This window comes from Rhinoraja longicauda, chromosome 14 (assembly GCF_053455715.1).
Source record: "Rhinoraja longicauda isolate Sanriku21f chromosome 14, sRhiLon1.1, whole genome shotgun sequence".
NCBI lineage: Eukaryota > Metazoa > Chordata > Chondrichthyes > Rajiformes > Arhynchobatidae > Rhinoraja > Rhinoraja longicauda.
This window is the reverse complement of record NC_135966.1, coordinates 22,112,853-22,136,140: the sequence shown is the minus strand read 5'-3', so window position 1 is coordinate 22,136,140 and position 23,288 is coordinate 22,112,853. Positions and strand designations below refer to the sequence as shown.

General features: G+C 40.4%; 1 protein-coding gene across 2 annotated transcripts; it reads right to left on the bottom strand.

Annotated features, from left to right (window-relative positions):
• Positions 1-276: 276 nt before the first annotated feature.
• On the bottom strand, positions 277-22,955 carry slc26a2 (solute carrier family 26 member 2). 2 transcript variants are annotated; one of them, XM_078411569.1, is made up of 4 exons: positions 22,780-22,907; positions 21,151-21,262; positions 10,334-10,951; positions 277-4,711 (listed from the first exon to the last, which is right to left on the bottom strand). In XM_078411569.1, exons 3-4 carry the CDS (start codon positions 10,937-10,939, stop codon positions 3,176-3,178), a joined length of 2,142 nt encoding a protein of 713 aa, XP_078267695.1. In that variant the 5' UTR covers positions 10,940-10,951; positions 21,151-21,262; positions 22,780-22,907; the 3' UTR covers positions 277-3,175. The 2 variants fall into 2 exon arrangements, with proteins under 2 accessions (XP_078267695.1, XP_078267694.1); XM_078411568.1 differs by lacking the exon at positions 21,151-21,262 and having other exon boundaries at positions 22,780-22,955.
• Positions 22,956-23,288: the final 333 nt, after the last annotated feature.

Genomic DNA, 23,288 nt, shown 5'->3' with positions numbered 1-23,288 from the left:
ATTATTTCCTTATACCACAAAAAGGCCATGTTACATAACTAAAATGTCATCAATAAGGTAGAAAATTTCATTGTTTTGGTCCTTCAATAAAAGGTTAACAAAATAGCTCATATTAAAAAAAGTAGAAAATATTAAAAATTTGCTTTGCCTATTTTTGAAGTTGTCTTCTATAGTTAAAGTGGATACACATTTTTTTGAAAGCACATCAAATTTGTCAATATCTTAAAATTAAAGCATTTACATTTAATTACAATTACATAAATGCTAAATTTCCTCTTCATTCCTTTTAGAAATTCAATTTTGTTGAAAGACATAAGGCAAAATTAGTTATTTTTTTTAATGTATTTACAGATATATAGAACAAGTCTAATAAGAATATTTCCATTATGAAATAATTAGTTTCAACCACTAAGAGAATTTTATAAAAACTTATTTCTCTGTCCAAAAGAAATTAAACAGTTGATCTTATTTTCAGAATCAGCAGTATCATCAAGATTTTTAAATATCCATGTACATTTCATTAATTTGTGCCATCATTTTGGATCCACTTCATTGAATTATCAGAACAATGGATCTAACTAAATAAATACTTCTGCTATCATAACTACATTCAAATTTAAATCACCAGTCTAATCAGACAAATCAACTGTTCAATAAAATATATTAAAATAGTTATTCAAGTTATTCAAGTTTAATATTCTTTCATATTATTCAAGTTGCATTGTTCAAAATCATCTGCAATTGAGAACTGAACAACAATTTCTCATTGTTTGGTAGATTTACACAGATTCTTTTTTTTGGAAAAAATACAACAGATTAGAGTGCATTTTAAAAACAAAAACCACACCAATATAAATAACAGGAAAAACTAAATCAAGAATGTAATAGTTTAGACTGGATTCATCCTGCTGTTCAGGAACAGGTTTTACCAAGGCATTTTTTTCACATTGTTAGGTTGAGTGTTACAGTAATTGTTAATTGTCTCAGCACAGCTTCATCAGAGCTACAGCTAATTCTGGAATGGTGATCTTCTGTAATACTATTGGAATGTTGTAATCTCCCAAAAATATGGCAGGACAAGTAACAAGGCGATCATGTAGTGATAAATCTGCAATTTTCTAAATTGTTGGATGACAATAAACAAGTCAGCTATCACTGGAATGTACATCTGCACACTGTAAACAACCGACTTTGATTTACTTGAGTAAAGTGACATTTTTTCCAATTTAAGCAATGAGGGCATTGCAGGATTGTATTTAAGGCTAATTATAAATATGCTGTTAATGCTATGATATAGGTCAGGATTTTGATACAGTAATTAACTTATATTTCTTGGGGGGGAAAAAGGAAAACCAGCCCAATATTGTTGGGAAATGGCAGTGACCCTGCAAACAAAATCTGTCAGCATTTATTGGCACAGCAGCCAATCGATTTTTAGTTTAGTTTAGAGATTCTGCTTGGAAACAGGCCCTTTGGTCCACTGAGTTCATGCAGACCAACAATCACCAGTACAGTAGTTCTATCTTACACACGAGGGACAACTTACAGAAGCCAATTAACCTAGAAACCTGTAGGTGTTTGGAATGTGAGAGGAAACCGGATCACCCGGTGAAAACCCACACAGTCACAGGGAGTACGTACAAACTCAGCACAAAGCATTCACAGTCAAGGTCAAATCCCAGTCGCTGGTGCTGTAAGGCAGCAACTCTACCACTGCACCACTGAGCCGCCCCTCCCTTTGGGGGAGGCTTTCCAAACACAATAGTACCAAATTTCCATCGAACACTCTGTCACCCATTCCCTGACTGTGCTTCCCTGTTGGACTCCTCCTTTCAAGAGAGAATATATAATTATGGGGAAAAATACTGTTTTGTCTTTCAGTAGTGGAATGCAGTTGAGTCAAGATCACATTAGCAAAGTGAGGGAGGAAGACAGTTTGCTAATAAAATCTGGCCTTTTTAAAAATGAACTGTGTTAAGTGTTCTAGCTTATTTTTAAATTTCAATAAATTTATAGTTATTCACTCAAAAAAAAATCATTATTTTTAAGTGGTTTGTTACTTCTGCTAAAACGGATTCTCTATACTTTCAAAGATTTTTGTCGGTGCTATCATTTTGGGAATAGTAAAATTCCTCATTTAGTTTAATTTAGTTTAGAGATAGTGCTGAAACAGGCCCTTTAGCCCACCAAATCCATGCCAACCAGTGATCCCTGTACACTCACACTATCCTACGCACAAGGGACAATTTACCTAAGCCAATTAACCTACAACCCTGTACATCTTTGGAATGTGGGAGGAAACTGGAGATCCCGGAGAAAACCCAAATGGTCACGGTGAGAATATACAAACTCCGTACAAACTCCACACCCATAGTCAGGATCGAACCTGGGTCTCTGGTGCTGTAAGGCAGCAACTCTACTACTGCACTACCGTGTCACTCCCAAAGGGTTTACATGTGGGCCCAGCTGCCAGAGAAGGGCAGGATCATAGATAATCATGCCAATACGGCACTTAGATACAAGTTGGCACGTGGAAAAACAAAAGGCAGGTCAAACATACCATGCAAATTATTTTTCTTTTGAGCAACCTTTGTGGCTCACCACTGACAGAAAAGGTTGGTTTATTTTAACATTGTAATCCAGAATTTACTGATTTTCATAAAGACTGAATACCATTAAACCAATTATCCCACTCTGAAATAAAACTTTCTGGATATAATAAGACATTGAGTCAAAAAGTAAAATACAACATTAAGTTTCTAACTGTACTTGGCCAATAAGACAGTGCAGTAATATCTACTGTGAAGCATTTTCGGATTAAACATCTTACGTAAAACTTGCTCTTCTATTTAACATCCGAGTGTGAAAACATTTATAAAAATATTAAACTTCAGAAATTAAAAGTATAAACGTTAAGCGCATCATTTAACAGAAAATGAGATTAATTTAAGCACAGTTCTAACAATGTTGCTAATATGTCCTCACAATTTTAATTCAATTTAAAAAAAGATATCCAAGATTACAAATTTTCACATAAAAACATTCCATGATTGCATGTAAAATTATTTGATAAAATATGAATGATTCCAGCTTTATTTCAAACTACTCAATTCTCAAGCTCAAGTGATGATGTGCGTTTAAAAAAATATTTTAATTAAAGGATCACAAGTAAACATTAACATGGAGTGTTTGCTTCAAAGTCACCATTTTTTGGGTGTACATTTGAAGCAAACTTGACAGCATCATGAACACTATAAAATAACAAGCCACTGATGTAACCATGATCAAAATAGTTCCCATTGCAAAGACTATCAATGACAGAGGCATTGCAGTTCGAGAGAAGAACCAAAATTCCAATTTGCTTGTAATCTTTAAAGACTTCCTTCATTGTAGCTATTCCTGCGGTATCCAGGAATTGAATAACTGAGCAATCAATGATAATCGTATGGATATCAAACTCTTGATATCCATAGGACAGCTGCAGTGTAACTTCAGGCTTCACCTCAGTTTGAGAATGTGCTGTCTGTTTTTGCTTCAGTTCTCGGATATATTTCTTTTCAGCTTTTTTCCTTGCTAATACGACCGGAATGGGATTAATTCCTGTCTGTTTATACAGAGCCACCTTGAACAATTCCTTGTTTGCGTAGTATAATGGAGCCTCAAACCTAACAATTTTAATCCCTGGTAAACTTTGCAGATTTCTATACTTCCTCAGGTCTTCATAAATTTCTGTCCCCTTCAAATGGCCAAGTACAGTAGTTCTTGGCACTTGTGTCCGTGCAATCACGCAGATCACAGAGAAACAGACCCCGATCAACAGACCCAACTCTGTGCTGACGAGTGCTGTCGCTAACATTGTAATAAACCACACAAGAGTGTCCACCTTGCTCACGTTCCACATTTTAGGTAACTCAAGAAATTTTCTTAAAGCTCCCCTGAGATTTACAATGATTATGACAGCCAAGACGCATTTTTGAAGGGAATAGAAAAGAGGAGCAATCACAAGCAGCACAAGGAGAAGCACCAATGCAGTGACCATACTCGATAATTGTGTCTTGCAACCTGTGGATTCTTTAACAAGAGATTTTGCAAGGGCTGCACTGGATGTAAAGCAATGAAAAAATGCTGGGATCACATTACAAGCCCCAATAGCAAACATTTCTTGATTTGCTTTCACTGTGTATCCATGCTTTTTGGCAAACATTTCTGACAGAGTAACTGTGATTGCAAAGCCAATGATGGCAATTGGAATGGCATCTATAGCAATTCGAGGTATAATGCTCCACTCTGGCAAGGTGGGAGCTATGAATCCGGTGGGTATGTCTCCAGCAATAGTAGAATTAAACTTTGCATTCAATTGTCCATAATGCGAGATTAAGGTAGCAATAATTACTGCCAGAAGTTCACCAGGAATCGGCATTTTCAACTTTTGTTTATAGCATTCATTTATTTCCTTTATTGGTACCAAAAACAGAAGGCTCAATATGCTGGTTACAAGATCACAGATATTAGTCTCATGGATGTTTTTAAAAATGGACACCCAAGTTTTCACAAGTGAACCAGGAGTATTGGCACGTGGAATACGGATCCCAAGGATGTACTTAATTTGTGAGGTGATTATGGTGAACGAGGCTCCAGTGGCAAATCCACTAAGCAAAGAATCGGACAGATACACCGATATAAAGCCGACTTGGAAGATGCCCATGGCCACCTGGAAATGGTTTAAAAAATAATGTAAATAACACAAAAGTCAAAAATAGGAAAAGGTGCGGCATCTATGTTTGCATAATATTTAATGTCCTTTACTGTGCACACATTGCCTTCTCCAAGTCTAATCTTAAAAATATTAAATAAATAAGTACAATCATTTGTTAAAATACCATTTGCTTGCTTTTCAGATAATGGGCTAACAAAAAAAAGATACGGCGAATGAAACAAAGACAAAGTTACCATGCAGGGAACTTCCTTATATTTCAAGTAAGGACCTTTCATTACAAAATTAATGAAGTGCGTAAGGTTTCTAATTGTGGCCAAAGGATATTACTTAATAGAAGTTGCATAAATATTCAACCTTTCCAGCAGCATGGAAATAATTAGATCATTCATTAAACCTTTATCCAATTGCTTCACTCATTTTATTCGAAGCAACACTTAATTTTGTCCAGCTGTGAAGTAGCAAATAGATAACATAAATAACATAAATGCTACTGTAAATATTTGAACACTGGAAATATAAAAGAAAAATGCTGGAAATCAGGCAGCTCCTGTTGAGTGAGAAACAAATTTAATCTTACAAGATCAATGCCCTATTGTCTAAAAACTGGATACTTAAATAGAAGGGAGTTTCAAAATGCAGAGAAATTTGGAAGAGGACAAAAGAACAAAAGATAAAGTCGACGACAGGGTTACTGGGCCACGCAGGGGAAATTAAAAGGCAAGTAGTGACATGGCAGCAGATGCAAATGCAGAACAATGATCTGAGGTTAGGGGAGCATGGTGGCGCAGTGGTAGAGTCACTGCCTCACAGCGCCACAGACCAGGTTCGACGGTAACTACGGGTGCTGTCTGTACAGAGTATACACGTTCTCCCTGTGACCTGCATGGGTTTTCATTGAGATCTTCGGTTTTCTCCCTCACTCCAAAGACGTAAGGTTTCTAGGCTAATTAAGTTGGTATAAATGTAAATTGTCCCCCGTGTGTAGGATAGCGTTAATGTGTGGGGATTGCTGGTCGATGCGGACTCAGTGGGCTGAAAGGCCTGCTTCCTCACTGTATCTCTAAACTAAACTAAATAAAAACAAAATGAATGATGGGGATCTAGAGTAAAAATGCAAAAGATAGTCGATAAAGAGGGAGTGTTAAAAACTGAGTTACAGTCCTTTGTTAGAATAATATGGGATGCCAAGTTCAATTAAATTATGTTCGGAGTGAGGCAAAGCATTAACGTGTCAGGTCACTGGAAATTATGAGGCCCACTTGCAAACTGAATGGAAATCATCTGCAGAGCAGCCATGCAATCCAATGTGGAGGATACCAAGCATTAAAAGAAACCACAATTCACCACATTGGAAGAGATACAGGTAAATCATAGCTTTGGGGCATAAGAGTTATGGTCCTTGGATGATGGGGAGAGGTGGTAAAATACTGGTGATACATAGGAAGCCACCGTTGTAAGGAGAATGAGTATTGTTGGAGACGGCAGATTGCACCAACTGTTCTGGAAGCTACTATCCCTTTACGATGCTGAAAGAAAAAGGAAGATCATTATGGAAGTGTCATCACGTTGGAAATGAGCTGAGGATGATCCAGTGTGTGTGAAGTTTCAGGATGTGGACACTTTAAATCGGCTAAACCCACAGGATCTCAGTCCGGGTCATTTCTTAGTGTTACCGAAAGTAAAATCCAAGCTCAACTGAACCTAATCTCCCCCTCCCCCAGTATTAAATAGCGCATAAACACCCAGCTGCTCATCTTATCAGTTTTATATTTAACATACTCAAGGAATACGTTTTAAATACAAAAGGGAAAGAATTTTTAAAACTGTTCATTTACATTTTGCAAAGAGTAATTTCACAGACTTCTTTATATTTATGGAATGTCATGCATATAAATTTTGCATTGAGCACTTGTAAAACAATGACCCTTATGTAACTCGCTACTTGGCAATAATCAGCCTAACTGGTGTACAATAGTGTATCTGCTGACTCAAAATAGGCAACTTCCTAGAACATTTGTTTAATAAATGTCCATCAGTTTAAGGATAAGGGGGAAGTCTTTTTGGACCGAGATGAGAAAGTTTTTTTTCACACAGAGAGTGGTGAATCTGTGGAATTCTCTGCCACAGAAGGTAGTTGAGGCCAGTTCATTGGCTATATTTAAGAGGGAGTTAGATGTGGCCCTTGTGGCTAAAGGGATCAGGGGGTATGGAGAGAAGGCAGGTACGGGATACTGAGTTGGATGATCAGCCATGATCATATTGAATGGCGGTGCAGGCTCGAAGGGCCGAATGGCATACTCCTGCACCTATTTTCTATGTTTCTATCATTATCTCCAGCATTAACCTCATAACATGAAAGTAAAATGTATAGTTCATTTAATTATTTAATTTTTTTCTGAATACATCCATAGTTTAAATGAGTAGACCTGACCTGAAACTGCTAGACAAATATAACAAGGTAAGCAAGCACACGACTGAATGACTTTAAGGAGAATTTAGGTATGGGTGCAGAGGGGATGCGCGTCTTCTGAATTATATAACACCTTAAATAATATCCTTTACAAAAGGTGGCTTGCTCTTCTGTCTCATAAACAGATACATCTCTTCAGGTGATCTTAGTTCACCCATGAAAGCTGGAGAACTAAACTAGAACTACACAAAAATTCAGCTCAATTTCTTCTCTGCATTAGGTTCAAGGAGGGGATAAAAGCAAGTCGAATGAATCGGGTTAGATCTCATTAACCTTAAGTGCCATTTGTAGCCAGAGGGAAATCTGTCTGGAAGCTCCATGCATGATCAATCACAGACATCCTGGAGTATTGAATTTGTCAGAACGTTCTACCTCAACACTCCATATCTCAGGGCTGCTAAGATCCCCAGCATTATGCTGCAAAAATACCTCTTTGATCTTGTGGCAATGGCTCTGAATCCATGACTCATTGACTTTAATGGTGCCTAGTTTAGCTTAGTTTAGAGATACAGCACAGAAACAGGCCCTTCGGCCCACTGAGTCCGCAACGACCAGTGATCCCCGCACATTAACACTCGGCTATGCACACTAGGGACAATTTACACTTATACCAAGTATACATACCCAAGCCAATTAACCTACAATCTTGGACGTCTTTGGAGTTTGGGAGGAAACCGAAGATCTCGGAGAAAACCCACTTGGTCACGGGGAGAACGTACAAATTCCGTACAGACAGCACCCATAGTTGGGATTAAACCTGGGTCTCTGGCGCTGCAAACGCTGTAAGGCAGCAACTCTACCGCTGCGCCACTGTGCCGTTTATAGGACAACAGGTTTAGAGGAAAAAGTAATATAGTTCATTTTTAAATTACATAGCTCTGCAAGCACTCAATGTATGTTTAGAAGTAATAGAAAAGTGAAAATCTTTCAAATTTCTCCTATTTTTATAGTTTATCCTTGTAATTTGGACAGCTGACGAAACAGGAGAAGGGGGCTTCTTTACACAAACAGAGACCCCAAAGCAAGAACCCAAGATACTTTAGGTCAGGAAGATAGACTCTGCCCATTGCGACTAGTTATGGCGACTGTTGTGGGGAGGCAGTGAGCGACAATCTCAGGCATGATGCCAAGCTGACAGGATTTAGCCAAAAGTTGCATAATTCTATGGCTTGCACTCCAGAGATGCATTCTCCAAGAAGTACCCAAAATTTTGCTTTATTCAAGGTCAAGAGAAATCCCAAACCAGGGCATACAAAGTAATATTATGTATACAAGATATAATAAGGTATAATGCAAGACATAGATTTCTGAATTTTTTACTGCTGCTTAACAAAGGGAAAGGTTACTGGACCACAAGTAGCCTCATTAGGTTACTAAACCCTGAGCTTCCTAAATTATGTGTTGGAATGTTGGTTGAACAAATAGACATTTGAATTTCAGTATTCTTGATTTGCTTATAGGATGAGTTCCACACATTCCCTGGCCCTGACTGATTGTCCTGATTACATTCAAACCTATCCTAATGATACTTGCAAGAAAATTTAAGAATATTACTCTAGAAAGAATTATAGCTTTAGACTTTGCGATTTCTAATGTTTGCTCTGTCATTCAAGAAGATCATGGGTTATATTTTATCTAAACTACTTTCCTGAACTATCCCCACATTCCTTGATGCCCTTAATATCTTTAGATCATTATATCAATGTTGAATATACTAAATAATTAAACCTCCACAGCACTCTTAAATAAAAATAAAAGATTCCAAAATAAATCTTGTTTCTGTATACGGAGGTTAGTTTTCAACCATTTATTTTGAGACAAAGATCTCTGATTTTTGACATCCCAGCTGGGGGAAATTGTATCAAGTGACCGTATCAAACTTGGCAGAGTAGTTTTTGAAATAATTTGGCATGTTTCGATAAGATCACCCCTTTTGTTCTAGACTTGAGTGTATAGGTCTAGTCTACTTAACCTCTTCTTATTACGACGAGCCCTTTATCCTCATAATAAAGCTGTAGCAAATCATTGTTGTGCTTCTATTATACAGTATGGATGGCCTCTCTTAGGCAGAGGGATTAGATCTGCACACAATATTCCAAGTCTGATCATATTATAAATGTAACAAGATGCGTTTACTCCTACATTCAATATATTTTACATTAATTGCCCACATCACATTCAGGTTCCTAATAGCTTGCATCAGTTTCATGTAAACTTGAAAATTGAATTGTGAACAAGGACACCCAGGTTCTTCGGAAAACCAACATCGTTTGATTTGTCACTATTTAAAATGGATTTCATGTGTTTATATTATTTCATATTTACTGTGTCCTCATCCTCATGCAAGCCATGAACATGTCTTCCACACATTTACTGATCATTTGATTTGCCCAATCTACATCTAGAATAATGTCTCCCCCCAACTATGAATGTTGCATTTAACAAGGTTAATAATACATTACTAAATCTCTCATCTCTACTGTATCCTCCATGGCTACTACACTTAATGCAGCTATAGACAATATCCACTAACATTCCATGCTCCTTGCCCTTTCTAGGCTGAAATGATACAGACCCAAAATGGTTCTATTCCTAATTTACTGACCTCAGACCCTTTCTCTAATGATTAATCATCAAGACTACCCTGTTTTTCCATTTTGCTTCTCCTTTCAAAAGGCTAATTATCCTAGAATACTTAAATCACGCCTGGTCTCCTTGCAACTATATCCCTCTATTGTTTCTTAGAATGTATCTGTTTGTTTAAAATTGAGCCATTAATTCACATATCATTGCAAAATTCAGGTAAAAGGGTTTTTATTTTTGTCGCTTTACATTATTTTCCTAGTTTAGACCACAAATTGATGCTTTGGTGTTCACGTTCATTTCCTTCCTGAGAAACATTGGCTATTGTTATCCATTTTGCTATTGCCTACTTTCATCTCGTCCTCTCCAAATGTTCTAAAATTTTCTCCTCCCTATTTACCATATATTTCTAAGTCTAATCTACAGACCTTTTACAAGAGAATCTTGATGAAATGAATAAATACATCTGGGTTCAACTTCCTGGTTGTGTGGGAAGAACTTCAAATTCAGGACATCACTTGCATACCATTTTGTTCATGATCTTAAAGAGCGAATTAGCTTACCTGGTATATGCCAGCCATGAATGTCAACGTTGAGCCAATACGAATGGCAAAACAGCTTCTTCCACAACCGTCTGCGAACAGGTTGGACGGAGCAGTGCTATTAATGTCATCAGAAATGTCAAACCCAGCAAACTGCAGCTCTCGTTCCACTACCTGGCCAATCATTAAGCAAAGCACACCAAAAATGCCAACTGAGATGTGCTTTGATGTTCCCATTAGAAAGTAGATGATGCAGGCAAAGAATGAGGTATAAAGCCCATATATTGGTTCCTGCCCAGCAAGCAATGAGTAGGCTATTGATTGAGGAACTATCAAGATACCTACAACTAGCCCAGACATAATATCCCCCAAAATCCATTTCTTCCATTTATACTTTGGAAACCATCGTATTATAGGAAATAAGTCAACAAGAAAGTCTTTTGCTTTTGCTGGTGTACATGATAAATGCTTCTTCAGCTTTTTCACTGCACACGTCTTCATATCTAGTGGTTCCTTTTCTTGCTCTTCTAAAATAATTGGAGAATATTTATCGCTTTTCATGTCACACAAGGCCACACTATTGAGCACTAACATGCTTTCAGCGTTATTCACATCTGCTGAAGTCATCTTGCAAGTTGCCTAGACAAGAAAAAAAAAAGATCGTTTTTTTTTCATCTTAGCACATGGCAGTTTGTCAAAATGTTGACCTGTTGAATAACAATCAGAATGGTGTCATAAACAATACTGTAACTCAGCACCTTGGAGTCTTAAATTATTTCCATCTGAAGGTTCATTCCTAGTTTTATTTTAAGGCAGCATTGTTCTATGGAAATAATTTACATATTTTAGTTTGTTTAGTCCTGTAACCAAAACAAACTGCAAACATATGCATGATACATATTAAATTTATAATTTTGCCAGAATCAACTACCATTCTCTGTTTTGCAAAAGATATTAAAACTTGAATTATTATTCTTTTTAATAAAGGTATAGCTTGCACGATCAAAATAATCAGTAAAGATACATTTTCCGCTGTGACAATTCTGATAAAACTATTTAATAATTTATCATTGAAAAAAAATCAAGTCCTATAACTGTTTGAATATACACATATGAAAAGGTTTGGTGCTTTTCATTAATAATTTGTATCATTCACACAAATATTAAATATATCATACAAAAACTAGTCACTTTGAACAACATTAAATCATGTCACATAAAATTACTGGTTTTATAACAAGCTGGCATTTCTTTTCCTTTACCCACAGTTCATCAGGTACAAAGTATATAACCACTTATCTGAAATGTCTTAAAATCCTTTAGTCATTACCAATTCCACAGTTAACAACCCTTGACTTAACTGTATCTCCTTATCATACCCCGACCCTCAAGTGCCTGAAATAATCATAAAATTCATGAAGTCATTTCAGAATAATTAAATATCTGACATTTGTCAGTATCTGGGAAATGAACACAATTCACTCTCCCTTCTTCGCTTGGAAGTATAGCAACTCTACCGCTACGCCACTGTGCTGCCCATGAGGTATGGAGGTATGCTTCTGTACCTCTGGCTTGATGGGAGAGGAGATAAGAGGGGTGACCAAGCTGAGATTGGTTCTTGATTATGCTGGTGGCCTTGCCGAGGCAGTGTGAAGTGCAGACAGAGTCAATAGAAAGATTCAAGATTCAAGATAGCTTTATTTGTCATCCAAATTCAGTCACCCACAGTCCAACAATAAAACATTAAATTAGGCAGATTACACAATAAAGCATTAAAATAGGCAAATTACACAACCCCAAAAACACACAAAAAAAAGAAACATCCATCACAGTGAGTCTCCTCCAGTCCTCTCCTCACTGTGATGGAAGGCCACAATGTCTTTTCCCTTCCCCTGCCGTCTTCTCCCGCGGTCAGGTTGTTGTGGTTGCAGGCCGCGCCGGACGGTGAAAGGTCCGCAGCGGGCCGACCCAAGCCCTGCGATCCGGGGCGGGCGAACACGCTGTCGCTGCCGCTGCTGCTGCACGTCGGGGCGGTCGTGGCTCCCGACATTGAAGCCCCCACCCAGCAGAGAGAAATCCCGCGGCCTATTTTAGGCCGCGCCGGACGGTGAAATGTCCGCGACCCGGGGCGGGCGAACATGCTGCCGCTGCCGGAGCTCCCGATGTCGGCATCCACGCGGCCCGAGCCTAAGGCGAGTTGCAGCCGCTCCCGCAGCCTCCGAAGACGGCCGGCTCCGCTGATGGTAAGTCCGATCCGTGGGCTCTGCGAACCGGAGCCCTGGAGGCCGCCAGCTCCAGGAGTTGGGCCGATGGTAGACCGCAGCAGGAACGGAGACACCACCCAGAAAACAAAGGTCAGGTCTCCGTTCGGAAGGGACACATATTTACAATTTTACAGTTCCCCCCTCCCCCCCACACATAGTACACAAACACAAAAACACGACATCACATCGACAATTAAGACACAAAAAAACAACAAAACACAAAGACAAATGGACCGCAGGTAAGCCGCAGCTGCTATGGCAGCGCCGCCATTTTGGATCAAGTGATGGTCTGGGCTATGTCCACAACTCTTTGCAATTAATTGCGTTCTTGGAGACGTTCCCAAACCATGCCGATAAGATGCATTTTACGGCGTATCTGTAGACATTGGTGAGTGTTGTTGGGGACATGCCGAACTTCCTAAGCCTTCTAAAGAAGGAGAGGCATTGGTGTGCTTTCTTGGCCATTGCCAAGAATGAGTATAGGAAATGAGCAGCCAAAGGATGTTGTAGACTCAGGGTCAATTACAATATTTAAAAGGCATGTGGACAAGCATATGGAAACAAAAAAAGTTTAGAGCGATATGAGGCAAATGCAGGCAAATGTGATTTGCTCAGGTAGACACAGGTAAGATTATAAAGGAGCTTGACAGTATAAATGGTGGGATCTTTGTTTTACACATTGGGAGAGTCTCAGTGGAAGAATCATAACTACAAGTGTGTAGGAAGGAACTGTGTATGCTTGCTTATACCAAAGATAGACACAAAATGCTGGAGTAACTCATCGGATAACACAGCATAGCTGGAGAAAAGGAATGGGTGACGACGTTTCAGGTCAGAACCCTTCTTCAGACTACTCTGAAGAAGGGTTCTGACCTGAAACATCACCTATTCCTGTTCTCCAGTGATGCTGCTTGACCTGCTGACTTACTCCAGCACTTTGTGTCCATCCTCAATGTAGCTACAAGATCAGGGTTATGTCATGTAAAACTGAGGCATGAAGAAATTTCTTCTCACAGAGGGTGATGTATTTCTGGAATTCTCTGCCACAGTGGCTAATGAAGCTGGGTCATTAGAGTGCAGTTGGATACATATTTAATAGATCAAGGTTAAGATCCTGTGGAGAAATGGCACAGAAGATTAATTCAGGCCAGCATAGATGAGCCGTGACCATCTTTTAGAGGTGGGACAGGCTTGAAGGGTCCGATAACCTACTCCAGCTCCCATTTCCTTGTGTTTCTTGTGTTCTTGTTAAATCTCCAAAAGAAAAGGAATGAGAATGTAAAACATTGCCAGAAATATTGGCACCTGCGTGCAAGAGTGGCAAGTACCCACATTACCAAGTGGTTGTGGTTGCAAATAAAATGCCAATAGAGCTCAATAATACTTTGTAATGCTTTGAGCCAAGAACATTTAGTACTCTTGACTGAATGTTGGACTTATACCAACCCATTACACCGTTATTACATCCTGATTGCTGTACAGATTTAAAGAAACAGTGATTTTCTTGAGTAATTCCCTTCCATACAAACTGCATGTCAAATTCCAAGTCAGATGCTGCTGAGCAGTTGTAACTTTTATACCCAGCGCCAACACTTTCTTTGCATAATGCTTTTGACCTAATCAGCAGGCCAGATTTCCATGCAGATTTTACGATTCATCAAACAGGCAGAGTAATTAAGGAGCACAAGCAATGAAAGTGATATGGAAATCACTATTAATTACGGACATATATCATTCTAAATATTGTGATGGGGCACCTTAAGTGACAATAATGTATATAAACAAAATATCATTGACCAGAATTTCTGCCAGTGATCAGCAATCTGCACTTGCCACTGACTTAAAATATAAATGTACCCTTTGCCTGTTCCATCTTGTTGAAAAGTGCCAGCAAATGCCCAAGCCCAGCATGTGTAGTTTAGTTTAGTTTAGAGATACAGTGCAGAAACAGGCCCTTCAGCCCACTGAGTCCATGCCAGCCAGCGATTCCCATACATTAGCACTATCCTACACACTAGGGACAATTTACAATCTTTACCAAAGCCAATTACCCTACAAACCTCTACGTCTTTGGAGTGTGGGAGGAAACCGGAGCATCCTAGGGAAAACCCGCGTGGTCACGGAGGGAACATGCAAACTCGAACAGCACCCGTAGTCAGGATCGAACCCGGGCCTCGGGCAATGTACGGCAGCAACTCTACTGCTGCGCCATCGCGCCGTGTATATGCTGTCAGACTTGGGGGGGGGGGGGGGGGGGGGGAATGGCTGGAATCAGAAGATGGCAATGTAGAAAAATGCAACTTCAGGACAGGTGCCAGGAAGCATATTTCCTCACAAAATGAAAATTAATATTTGAAAAGATCTTCAGGTAGAACAATGGAGCCAACGTTTCTTTTTGCTCTTAAGGCAACAAAGTGTTTGGCACTTTGGCAACAAACACCCACCATCCTTTGTGTGAAAAAGTTACCCTTCAGACAGAGATGAGGATTCAACAAGGAGCATGAGAGGCAAAATGAAGGGTGTAAATGCCAACAGTAGGGGCTTAGAAAATAGCCCACAACTGACTCTTCAGAAAGCTCACCCCACTGCAGTGTGTTTGAAGGTCACCTGAAGACTAGACCACATAAGGATAGCAGATTTTATTCTCTTCAAGACATTAATGAAACAGGTTTTCAATTATAATCTGGTAGTTTTAAGTCCGGTTTATTGATTCGAGATATTTGTTTCATATATTGAATTACTTAAGTATAGAATCCTCCAGCTGTACTGGTGGAATTCAAACTTACATATCCAGATGAATAGTCCTAGTCTCCAGTAAGAATTATGCTGCAGAACTTTGTTATGTAGTTGATATTGTTCCTGTATTAGGTCTACGTTTGGTGCCGTGTCAGTGAGCAGTTTACCCAGTGTAAACAGTGGAAAAGTGAGTAATCCAGGAGACTGGAGTCCCCAGCAAATGGCCAGCAAAGGGAGCCAGAACGTTTACAGCCGTGCAACCGAAATGGTCTCTCTGCGACCCCCCCTTGTCCAGGACAAATGTGGACGAGCCGTGTTGTAGGACCCGGAAGGGGCCCTCGTACGGCCGCTGGTGAGGTGTCCGATGAGCGTCCCAGCGCAGAAAAGCGAACTGGCAGTCCTCCAAAGAGACCATCCCCACAAATTCCTGCAGGCCCTTAACGGTGGTCGGACGGGGGGAACCGGCGGACAGCGTCCACCCTGGCCGGAAGAGGTACTGTCCCTTGTGGGGTCACACGATGGCCGAGGAAGTCGATGGCTGTCACCCCGAAACGGCACTTGGACATGTTAACAGCCAATCCGTAATCGCTGAGGCGCTGACACAGCTGACGGAGGTGGGTGCAGTGCTCCTGCCTCGAGCGGCTGGCCACGAGTACGTCTTTGAATGCAAGTCTTGACCCAGTGGCAACATGTCCTTCAACACTTGACCGGGTCAAACAATGGCAGTGCTTTTGGCAAACATTTTGGGGACAAGGAAGTGTTTTGTGCAAGTGTTGCATTGATCAATTGGCTGAGGAAGGGCAGAAGGTCCATGGTCAACCTGATGCCACAAGACTTCACGTGGCATAACATCATCACTGAACTCTCCCAGGGCTACTTCTATCTTTGAAGGATCAGTCCAGCCAATGGGATGGAATGCGCTCAGTGATTGCAATGGGGAGGTCTGGCATATGTGATTAGTACAGGTGTCAGAGGGGATGGGGAAAAGGCAGGAGAATGGGGTTAGGTGGGAGAGATAGATCAGCCATAATTGAATGGCAGAGTAGACTTGATGGGCCGAATGGCCTAATTCAACCCCTTTCCCTAATGACCTTATGGTATTCCCTGTAAGGTATGTTTCTGATGATGAGCAACAATCTGATAGACGTGTTTTGCCCATGGGACACCTCCCCCACTGTGCCACTTATAATATAGAAATGTTAATTGCGCATCACCACAGCCTAAGGATATGACATGAGTGAATGTGTATACGTAGTAACTTCTTAAAGATTACCTCAAAGATAGGAGTTTCGCCATCAACATAGGCAGTTATTCCTCTGTTCCAGCTAGCCTCTCCTGCGGAGTTCCACAAGGCTCCATCCTAGGCCCCATTCTCTTCTCTCTATACATGCTCCCCCTTGGTCAAATCATTCAAAGGCACGGCATTTCTTTCCACTGCTATGCCGATGACACTCAGCTTTACCTCCCCCTGAAACCCAACAACCAGTCAAATTTAAACAGCCTCTCACACTGCCTTGAGGACATAAAATGTTGGATGGCACAGAACTTCCTCCAATTAAATGAGAGCAAGTCTGAGGTCATCCTATTCGGCCCCCCCGACTCCATCAAATTGATAACAGGCAGTCTTGGAAGTCTATCCTGCCTAGTCAAACCGCATGTCAAAAACCTCGGCATGATATTTGACTCTGCATTAAAATTTGATAAGCAAGTCAACGCTGTGGTAAAAGCCAGCTTCTTCCAACTTCGAACCATAGCTAAAATCAAACCTTTCCTCCAATTCGACGACACAGAAAAAATCATTCACGCTTTCATTTCCTCCCGCCTAGACTACTGCAACTCCCTATACACTGGGATCAGCCAATCTTTCCTGTCCCGCCTGCAACTGGTCCAAAACGCCGCAGCGAGACTCCTGACGGGTACCCGTAAAAGGGACCACATCACCCCGATTCTGGCCTCTCTCCACTGGCTCCCTGTACGGTACAGAATCAACTTCAAGCTCCTCCTATTCACGTATAAAGCCCTAAATGGACACTCCCCCCCTACATCAAAAATCTTCTAACCCCCCTCTCTAACTCCAGGTCCCTCAGGTCGGCCGACTTGGGGCTACTCACTATCCCGCGGTCTAGGCTTAAGCTCAGGGGTGACCGCGCTTTTGCGGTTGCAGCTCCTAGACTGTGGAACAGCATCCCTTTCCCCATCAGAACTGCCCCCTCCATCGACTCCTTTAAGTCCAGGCTCAAAACCTATTTCTACTCCCTAGCGTTTGAGGCTCATTGAGGAGGCGCTGTGAACTGTTTGCGTGTTACTGTATGTTTCATTTTTTTTCCCCATTGGAACCTAATCAGATGTACAGCACTTTGGTCAACGTGGGTTGTTTTTAAATGTGCTATACAAATAAAATTGACTTGACTTGACTTGACTTAAAGATATGCATTAAACATCAGGGCCAGGAATTTGCATTTGTTACTATAGCGAAAATATAATCCTAGCCACGTGGTGTTTGAACATGAACTGTTAATGGTTGAAATCTAGAACTTGCTTTCAATAATATACCATTCATCCAAATGGTGTAGACAATAGACAATAGGTGCAGGAGGAGGCCATTCGGCCCTTCGAGCCAGCACCGCCATTCACCGTGATCATGGCTAATCATCCACAATCAGTGCCCCGTTCCTGCCTTCTCCCCATATCCCTTGACTCCGCTATCATTAAGAACTCTATCTAACTCTCTCTTGAAAGCATCCAGAGAATTGGCCTCCACTGCCTTCTGAGACAGAGAATTCCACAGCTTCACAACTCTCTGAGTGAAAAAGTTTTTCCTCATCTCCGTTCTAAATGGCCTACCCCTTATTCTTAAACTGTGGCCCCTGGTTCAGGACTCCCCCAACATCGGGAACATGTTTCCTGCCTCAAGCATGTCCAATCCCTTAATAATCTTATATGTTTCCATAAGATCCCCTCTCATCCTTCTAAATTCCAGAGTATACAAGCCCAGTCGCTCCAGTCTTTCAATGTACAACAGTCCCGCCATTCCGGGAATTAACCTCGTGAACCTACGCTGCACTCCTGCAATAGCAAGAATGGCTATGTTATTGAAGGTATGTTATTGAAGGTTTCAATTTATTTCAAAAATATTTCTATCTGAAGACTTCAGGTCAAAATGTTTTTGAAAAGGACAATTTGACAAGAACTTCTAATCTATACCGTAAGACTCCTTAGGAAAAAAAATATTGAACATTAATATTAACAACTGGAGTTGGCCATTTGATCCATTGAGCCTTCTCTGCCATTCATTGAGATCACAATCCTTTTTTCCTGCACAATTCCCATACCTCGAAGGGCCGAATGGCCTCCTCCTGCACCTATTGTCTATTGTCTCTTAATTTCTTTAACATACAGAGGTCTAATTGATCTCCATTATGAACCATTTAACCTCTGCAGTGTGCCATGATGGAGAATTCCCAAAATTTACCACTTTCTGATAATAAAGATTTACACTCAACTTATTGGCAGTCTTGTTTCTAGAATCCCGAGCCAAGGAAATCATTCTTCCTGTACCAAATCTGTTAAACCCTGTAGCAATCTTCTAAACTCCACAAATACAACAACCCAAATCCACTGACGATTTCCTCATGCAGCAAACCTGCCTTCAATGGCGAACCAATTTAACTCCTACTATAGTAAGAAGGGAGTTTAGCATCTAATTTAGCATCATTAGAAATGTCAATGCTGATTTTTGGGCCCCTCAGCCATACTGAAGCAGATTATGAACAGGGCCACAAAACATCAATCCCTGCAGTACCCAACTAGTCAGCCTACAAAATACTGTTCAATTTCTTTCTGCCGATGACCCCACATTCCACATACACAAACTTTGTTGACCAACTTCCTGAGCAGCACCTTATCAAAGCCTTCGCAAAATCTAAATACACTCCATCCACTGGTTACTTCATATTCCTTCTGCCAGAGAGGTGTTCAAATAATTAATTCCAGCACTTTCCCAACTACTAATGTCAGGCCAAGAGATCAATAGCTCCCCATTTACTCTCTCCTCCTTTCTCACATTGTGTGGTCACGTTAGCTATCTCCCATCTCTTTTACCATTCCAGGATGCCTAGTATTTTCATAGACAAAACTAATACATCCATCATCTCTTTCAAATTTCTAGCACGCAAACCATTGCCCTTTAGTCTCAGCAATTCTGACAGTACTTTATTTCCCTTCTACTAATATTATTTTTTCCAATGCATCTTTCTCACTAGACGCTAGACTCTCTAGTATTTTTGGTGGGGTTTTGTGTTTTCTTCTACAAATTCAGTTTATAACAAAAGGATTTAAAAACAGAAGCATGGAAGTCCTACAACAACTGTATGGGACTATGGGGAACCAGTGCTGGAGTACTGTAGTGCTGGAGTATTGGCCTCTGTATCCAAGAAAGAATGCACTTACCATAGGAGGGCAACAAACACTCACCATAAACCACGCCCATGTCCATTTGCAATAGGAGGAGAAATTGAGTAGATGGGTATTAAATTCAATAGTTTAGCATTATGAGATGCTCTCTCATCTAAATTTACAAAATTCTTTAAACGATCTGACAGATTAAATGCATGAAGGATGTTTCCCCTGGTGGAGGGATGTAGGAGCAAGGCCAGAGATTCAGAATAAGCGTAGGCTATCTAAGACTGGGATGAGGGTACATTTCTATACTCAGAGGGTGTTGAATCTTTGGAATTCCCTATCTTGAGAACTGTAGCGGCTCAGACATGGGTTTATTTAAAAGTGAGTGAAAGATTCTAGGACATTTTGAGAATCAAACAATATGACAAATGGTGCAATGAAATAGAACCAAGATAGTACAGTCATAATCTTCATGACTGGCAGAGTAGATTCCAGATGGCCTAGTGCTGATCCTAATGTTCTGAGACACCAGGTATTTGTTTAACCTCTCTGCATTTCCTTCCATTATCCCACAATATACAATCTTTCGCGTCTGATATCAGACCCACATTTGCTCTGACTGTTCTTTGCCTTTTTACAGATCTTTAGATCTTACTGTTTTTATATATGTTGCTATTCCATTCTCAAAGTCCATCATCTTTTTTTTAGGTAGAAACATGGGACTGCAGATGCTGATTTACAAAAAAAAGACACAAAGTGCTAGTGTAACTCAACGGGTCTGGCAGCATCCTTGAAGGATGGATTCAGAAGAAGGGTCACAACCTAAAACGTCACCTATCCATATTCTCCAGGAATGCTGCCAGACCTTAGTTACTCCAGCACTTTATATCCGTTTCTTTATTAAATTGTTTTGACTTTCTTCACTAAGCTCTGAAATGCTGCCATTCTTCAGATCTTTCTGGCAACTTTACAATACCTCCCTTTGATTTTAAATTAACTTTAATTTCTCCTGCCAACCTTGGCCCGACCAATTTTCCTGTTGGGCTTTCAGAGGCTCCACGGATTTCTTGACTGTACGTCTCATATTTTTAAAATGCTAGCTGTTGCAAGAGAACCATGACAGTCTTTAAACAGCACACTAACCTAATGCGTAGAATACCACTCTAGAGCCATTAGCTGATAGTATAATTGGCCCTGAATAAATTATTTCAAAGTTGGATATTTTAAAATAAACACGGCAATTTAGTTTCTATCCTGAATTCTCAAATAACCCAAATGTTAGCTTGATTTTTGCAATATCATGACAATCGCAATCAAAAGTCAATTGTTTTCAAAGAGTTCCAGGATTCCAGTGCATGAGACTTCTTCGTGTGATTGGACTCTCAGAGTGCATAATGTCGTCACTATTACTGACCACAAAGATTCCATGTAACTTACCTCAGGATTAAGTTCTCATCAGGAAAGAGGTTACTTTGTTATGGACATCTTTCTTTGGTGGCAGCAACATCTGGGCCATTATATGGAACAATATCCATCGACACACAAAAGCCTAACAAACACATTTATAACAGGGACAGTAAAAACACGGTGGGCCTGATGGCTTATTTCCATGCTGTGTCCACTCTTGTAATAGTTTACATTTGTTTGAAAAATGCTTATCGCAATTGCATAAACCATTTATATTAAGATCAAGTAAAGGACAGAAAGCCCATCCCTTTTGCAAATGTATTTTTGCTCCCAGCTTGCAGCAATACTCCACAACTGTAACTAACATTATTTAAACGGCTAGCACAACAGTAGACCATTATTCCCCATTACTTACAAGTATTCACACAAAACTAGATTATCTTACAAAGAGACCTTATGGGAGATAATTGTAGCGACGAGGAAGGAGAGTTACCACTGGAGAGAAAACGTTAACATTAGCAGAGCAATCTGGAACTGGGCAATAGATAGGAATCGTTTTTTTTAAAGCGAGTTGTTTGAGGTCTGGAATGCACTGCTAATGTAAGTAGTGAAGACAGATTCAGTTAGAGTATTAGCAAGTGAGTTGGACAAATAAAGAGAATAATTTGCAGGGCTATGGGAAGAGGATAGAGAATTGGAAGCTGGGTTGTTTTCACAATAGGGACAGTACAGACACGATGGCTTCTTTCTGTATTTCTCTTGTAACAGTTTACATTGTTTAAAAAATACTTACCGCAACTGCTTCAAACATTTATATTGGATCAAATAAAGGATATAAAGCATTTCAATTTTTTCTAGGATGCATGTGGCATGTGTACACAACAATCTGTCGTTCTGAATGGTAACTGGTAAAACTTGTTTTAAATTAATCAGAAAGGATGCGTCCACCGCTCAACACGAAAACTCATCCACGAACAAAATGTCAATTTTTCCGCTCTCCACAGGCTGCTTGTCCCATTACTTTAAATTCAACTGCAAAAACATGTTCCGATTCCAAAAGGAAACGTTAATGTTTGACAAACTTTTCCCAAAAAATTAACCATACCTGACACCATGAGTGATAAGATTAATCAGTGTTAAATGTTAACATTGCTAAATGTAATTTCGCCAGAGCATCAACCTGACATCAGTCTGAAGGGAGGAGGAGGACAGAGGGGTTGAAGAAGGGTCTCGACCCGAAACGTCACCCATTCCTTCTCTCCCGAGATGCTGCCTGACCTGCTGAGTTACTCCAGCATTTTGTGAATAAATCAGTCTGAAAGGTCTCGACTGAAACGTCACCCATTCCTTCTCTCCAGTGATGCTGCCTGACCCGCTGAGTTACTCCAGCATTTTGTGTCTCCCTTCGATTTAAACCAGCATCTGCAGTTCTTTCCTATAAGTATCCTTTCCTTTCAGAGGGACAATATCTACAATCACCATCTATTTTGCAGAAATTGTAGGTTTGAAAGCCCATAAAATATATCTGGTTAGAAGGGGTCAGAACAATAAAAACTTTTAATAAGGTGGAAACATTGAACCATTATTTAAACAATCCCTGGCTGAGGCTTCCTGACTTTCCCAAATTGAACTGCTTTGACTTAGCTGCAGAACACTCACCTGCTGATGGATTCCTGTGAGAAATGTAACAACCGCAGTCTGATGGATAGAAGCTGTGAAGTGAAACATACAGATAGATTGTAGCAATATTTCTCCTAATGCAGCAGTCTGTCATTGGCCACGTCGCCCGCTCGAGCCAGATGCCGCCGGACATCAGCGGCAAACGTCAGTGGCTCTGCCCGGCGCCCTGATTGGTCACGTGATGACGGAGTTCCCTCCCCTCCACGTGATGGGAAGGAAACGTCACCAGAAGGAAAAGGCTCCGATTGGTCAGTATTACACTTTGATCAGTTGCAAACGCCCACCGTTCCATGCGGACCTGTGTGAGGACAGCGCTGCTCAGACTGATGGAGTCAAAGAGTGACACAGTGTGGAAGCAGGCCCTTCGTCCCAGCTTGCCAACACCGGCCAACTTATCCCGGCTGCCTGCGTTTGGCCCATATCCCTCCAAACCTGGAGCAGCTCAGCGGCTCAATGTTGCTTCATTTGTCACATGTGCAACTGCACAG

What these genes read in the sequence shown, in the direction of transcription:
- slc26a2 (XM_078411568.1), bottom strand. Translation starts at nt 22,848, where the DNA reads ATGTTTCACTTCACAGCTTCTATCCATCAGACTGCGGTTGTTACATTT. An exon ending in TCACAGGAATCCATCAGCAG is followed by an intron (nt 10,952 to 22,779) that starts GTGAGTGTTCTG and finishes TTTCTTGTCTAG; the next exon opens with GCAACTTGCAAGATGACTTC. An exon ending in TCATGGCTGGCATATACCAG is followed by an intron (nt 4,712 to 10,333) that starts GTAAGCTAATTC and finishes AACCATTTCCAG; the next exon opens with GTGGCCATGGGCATCTTCCA.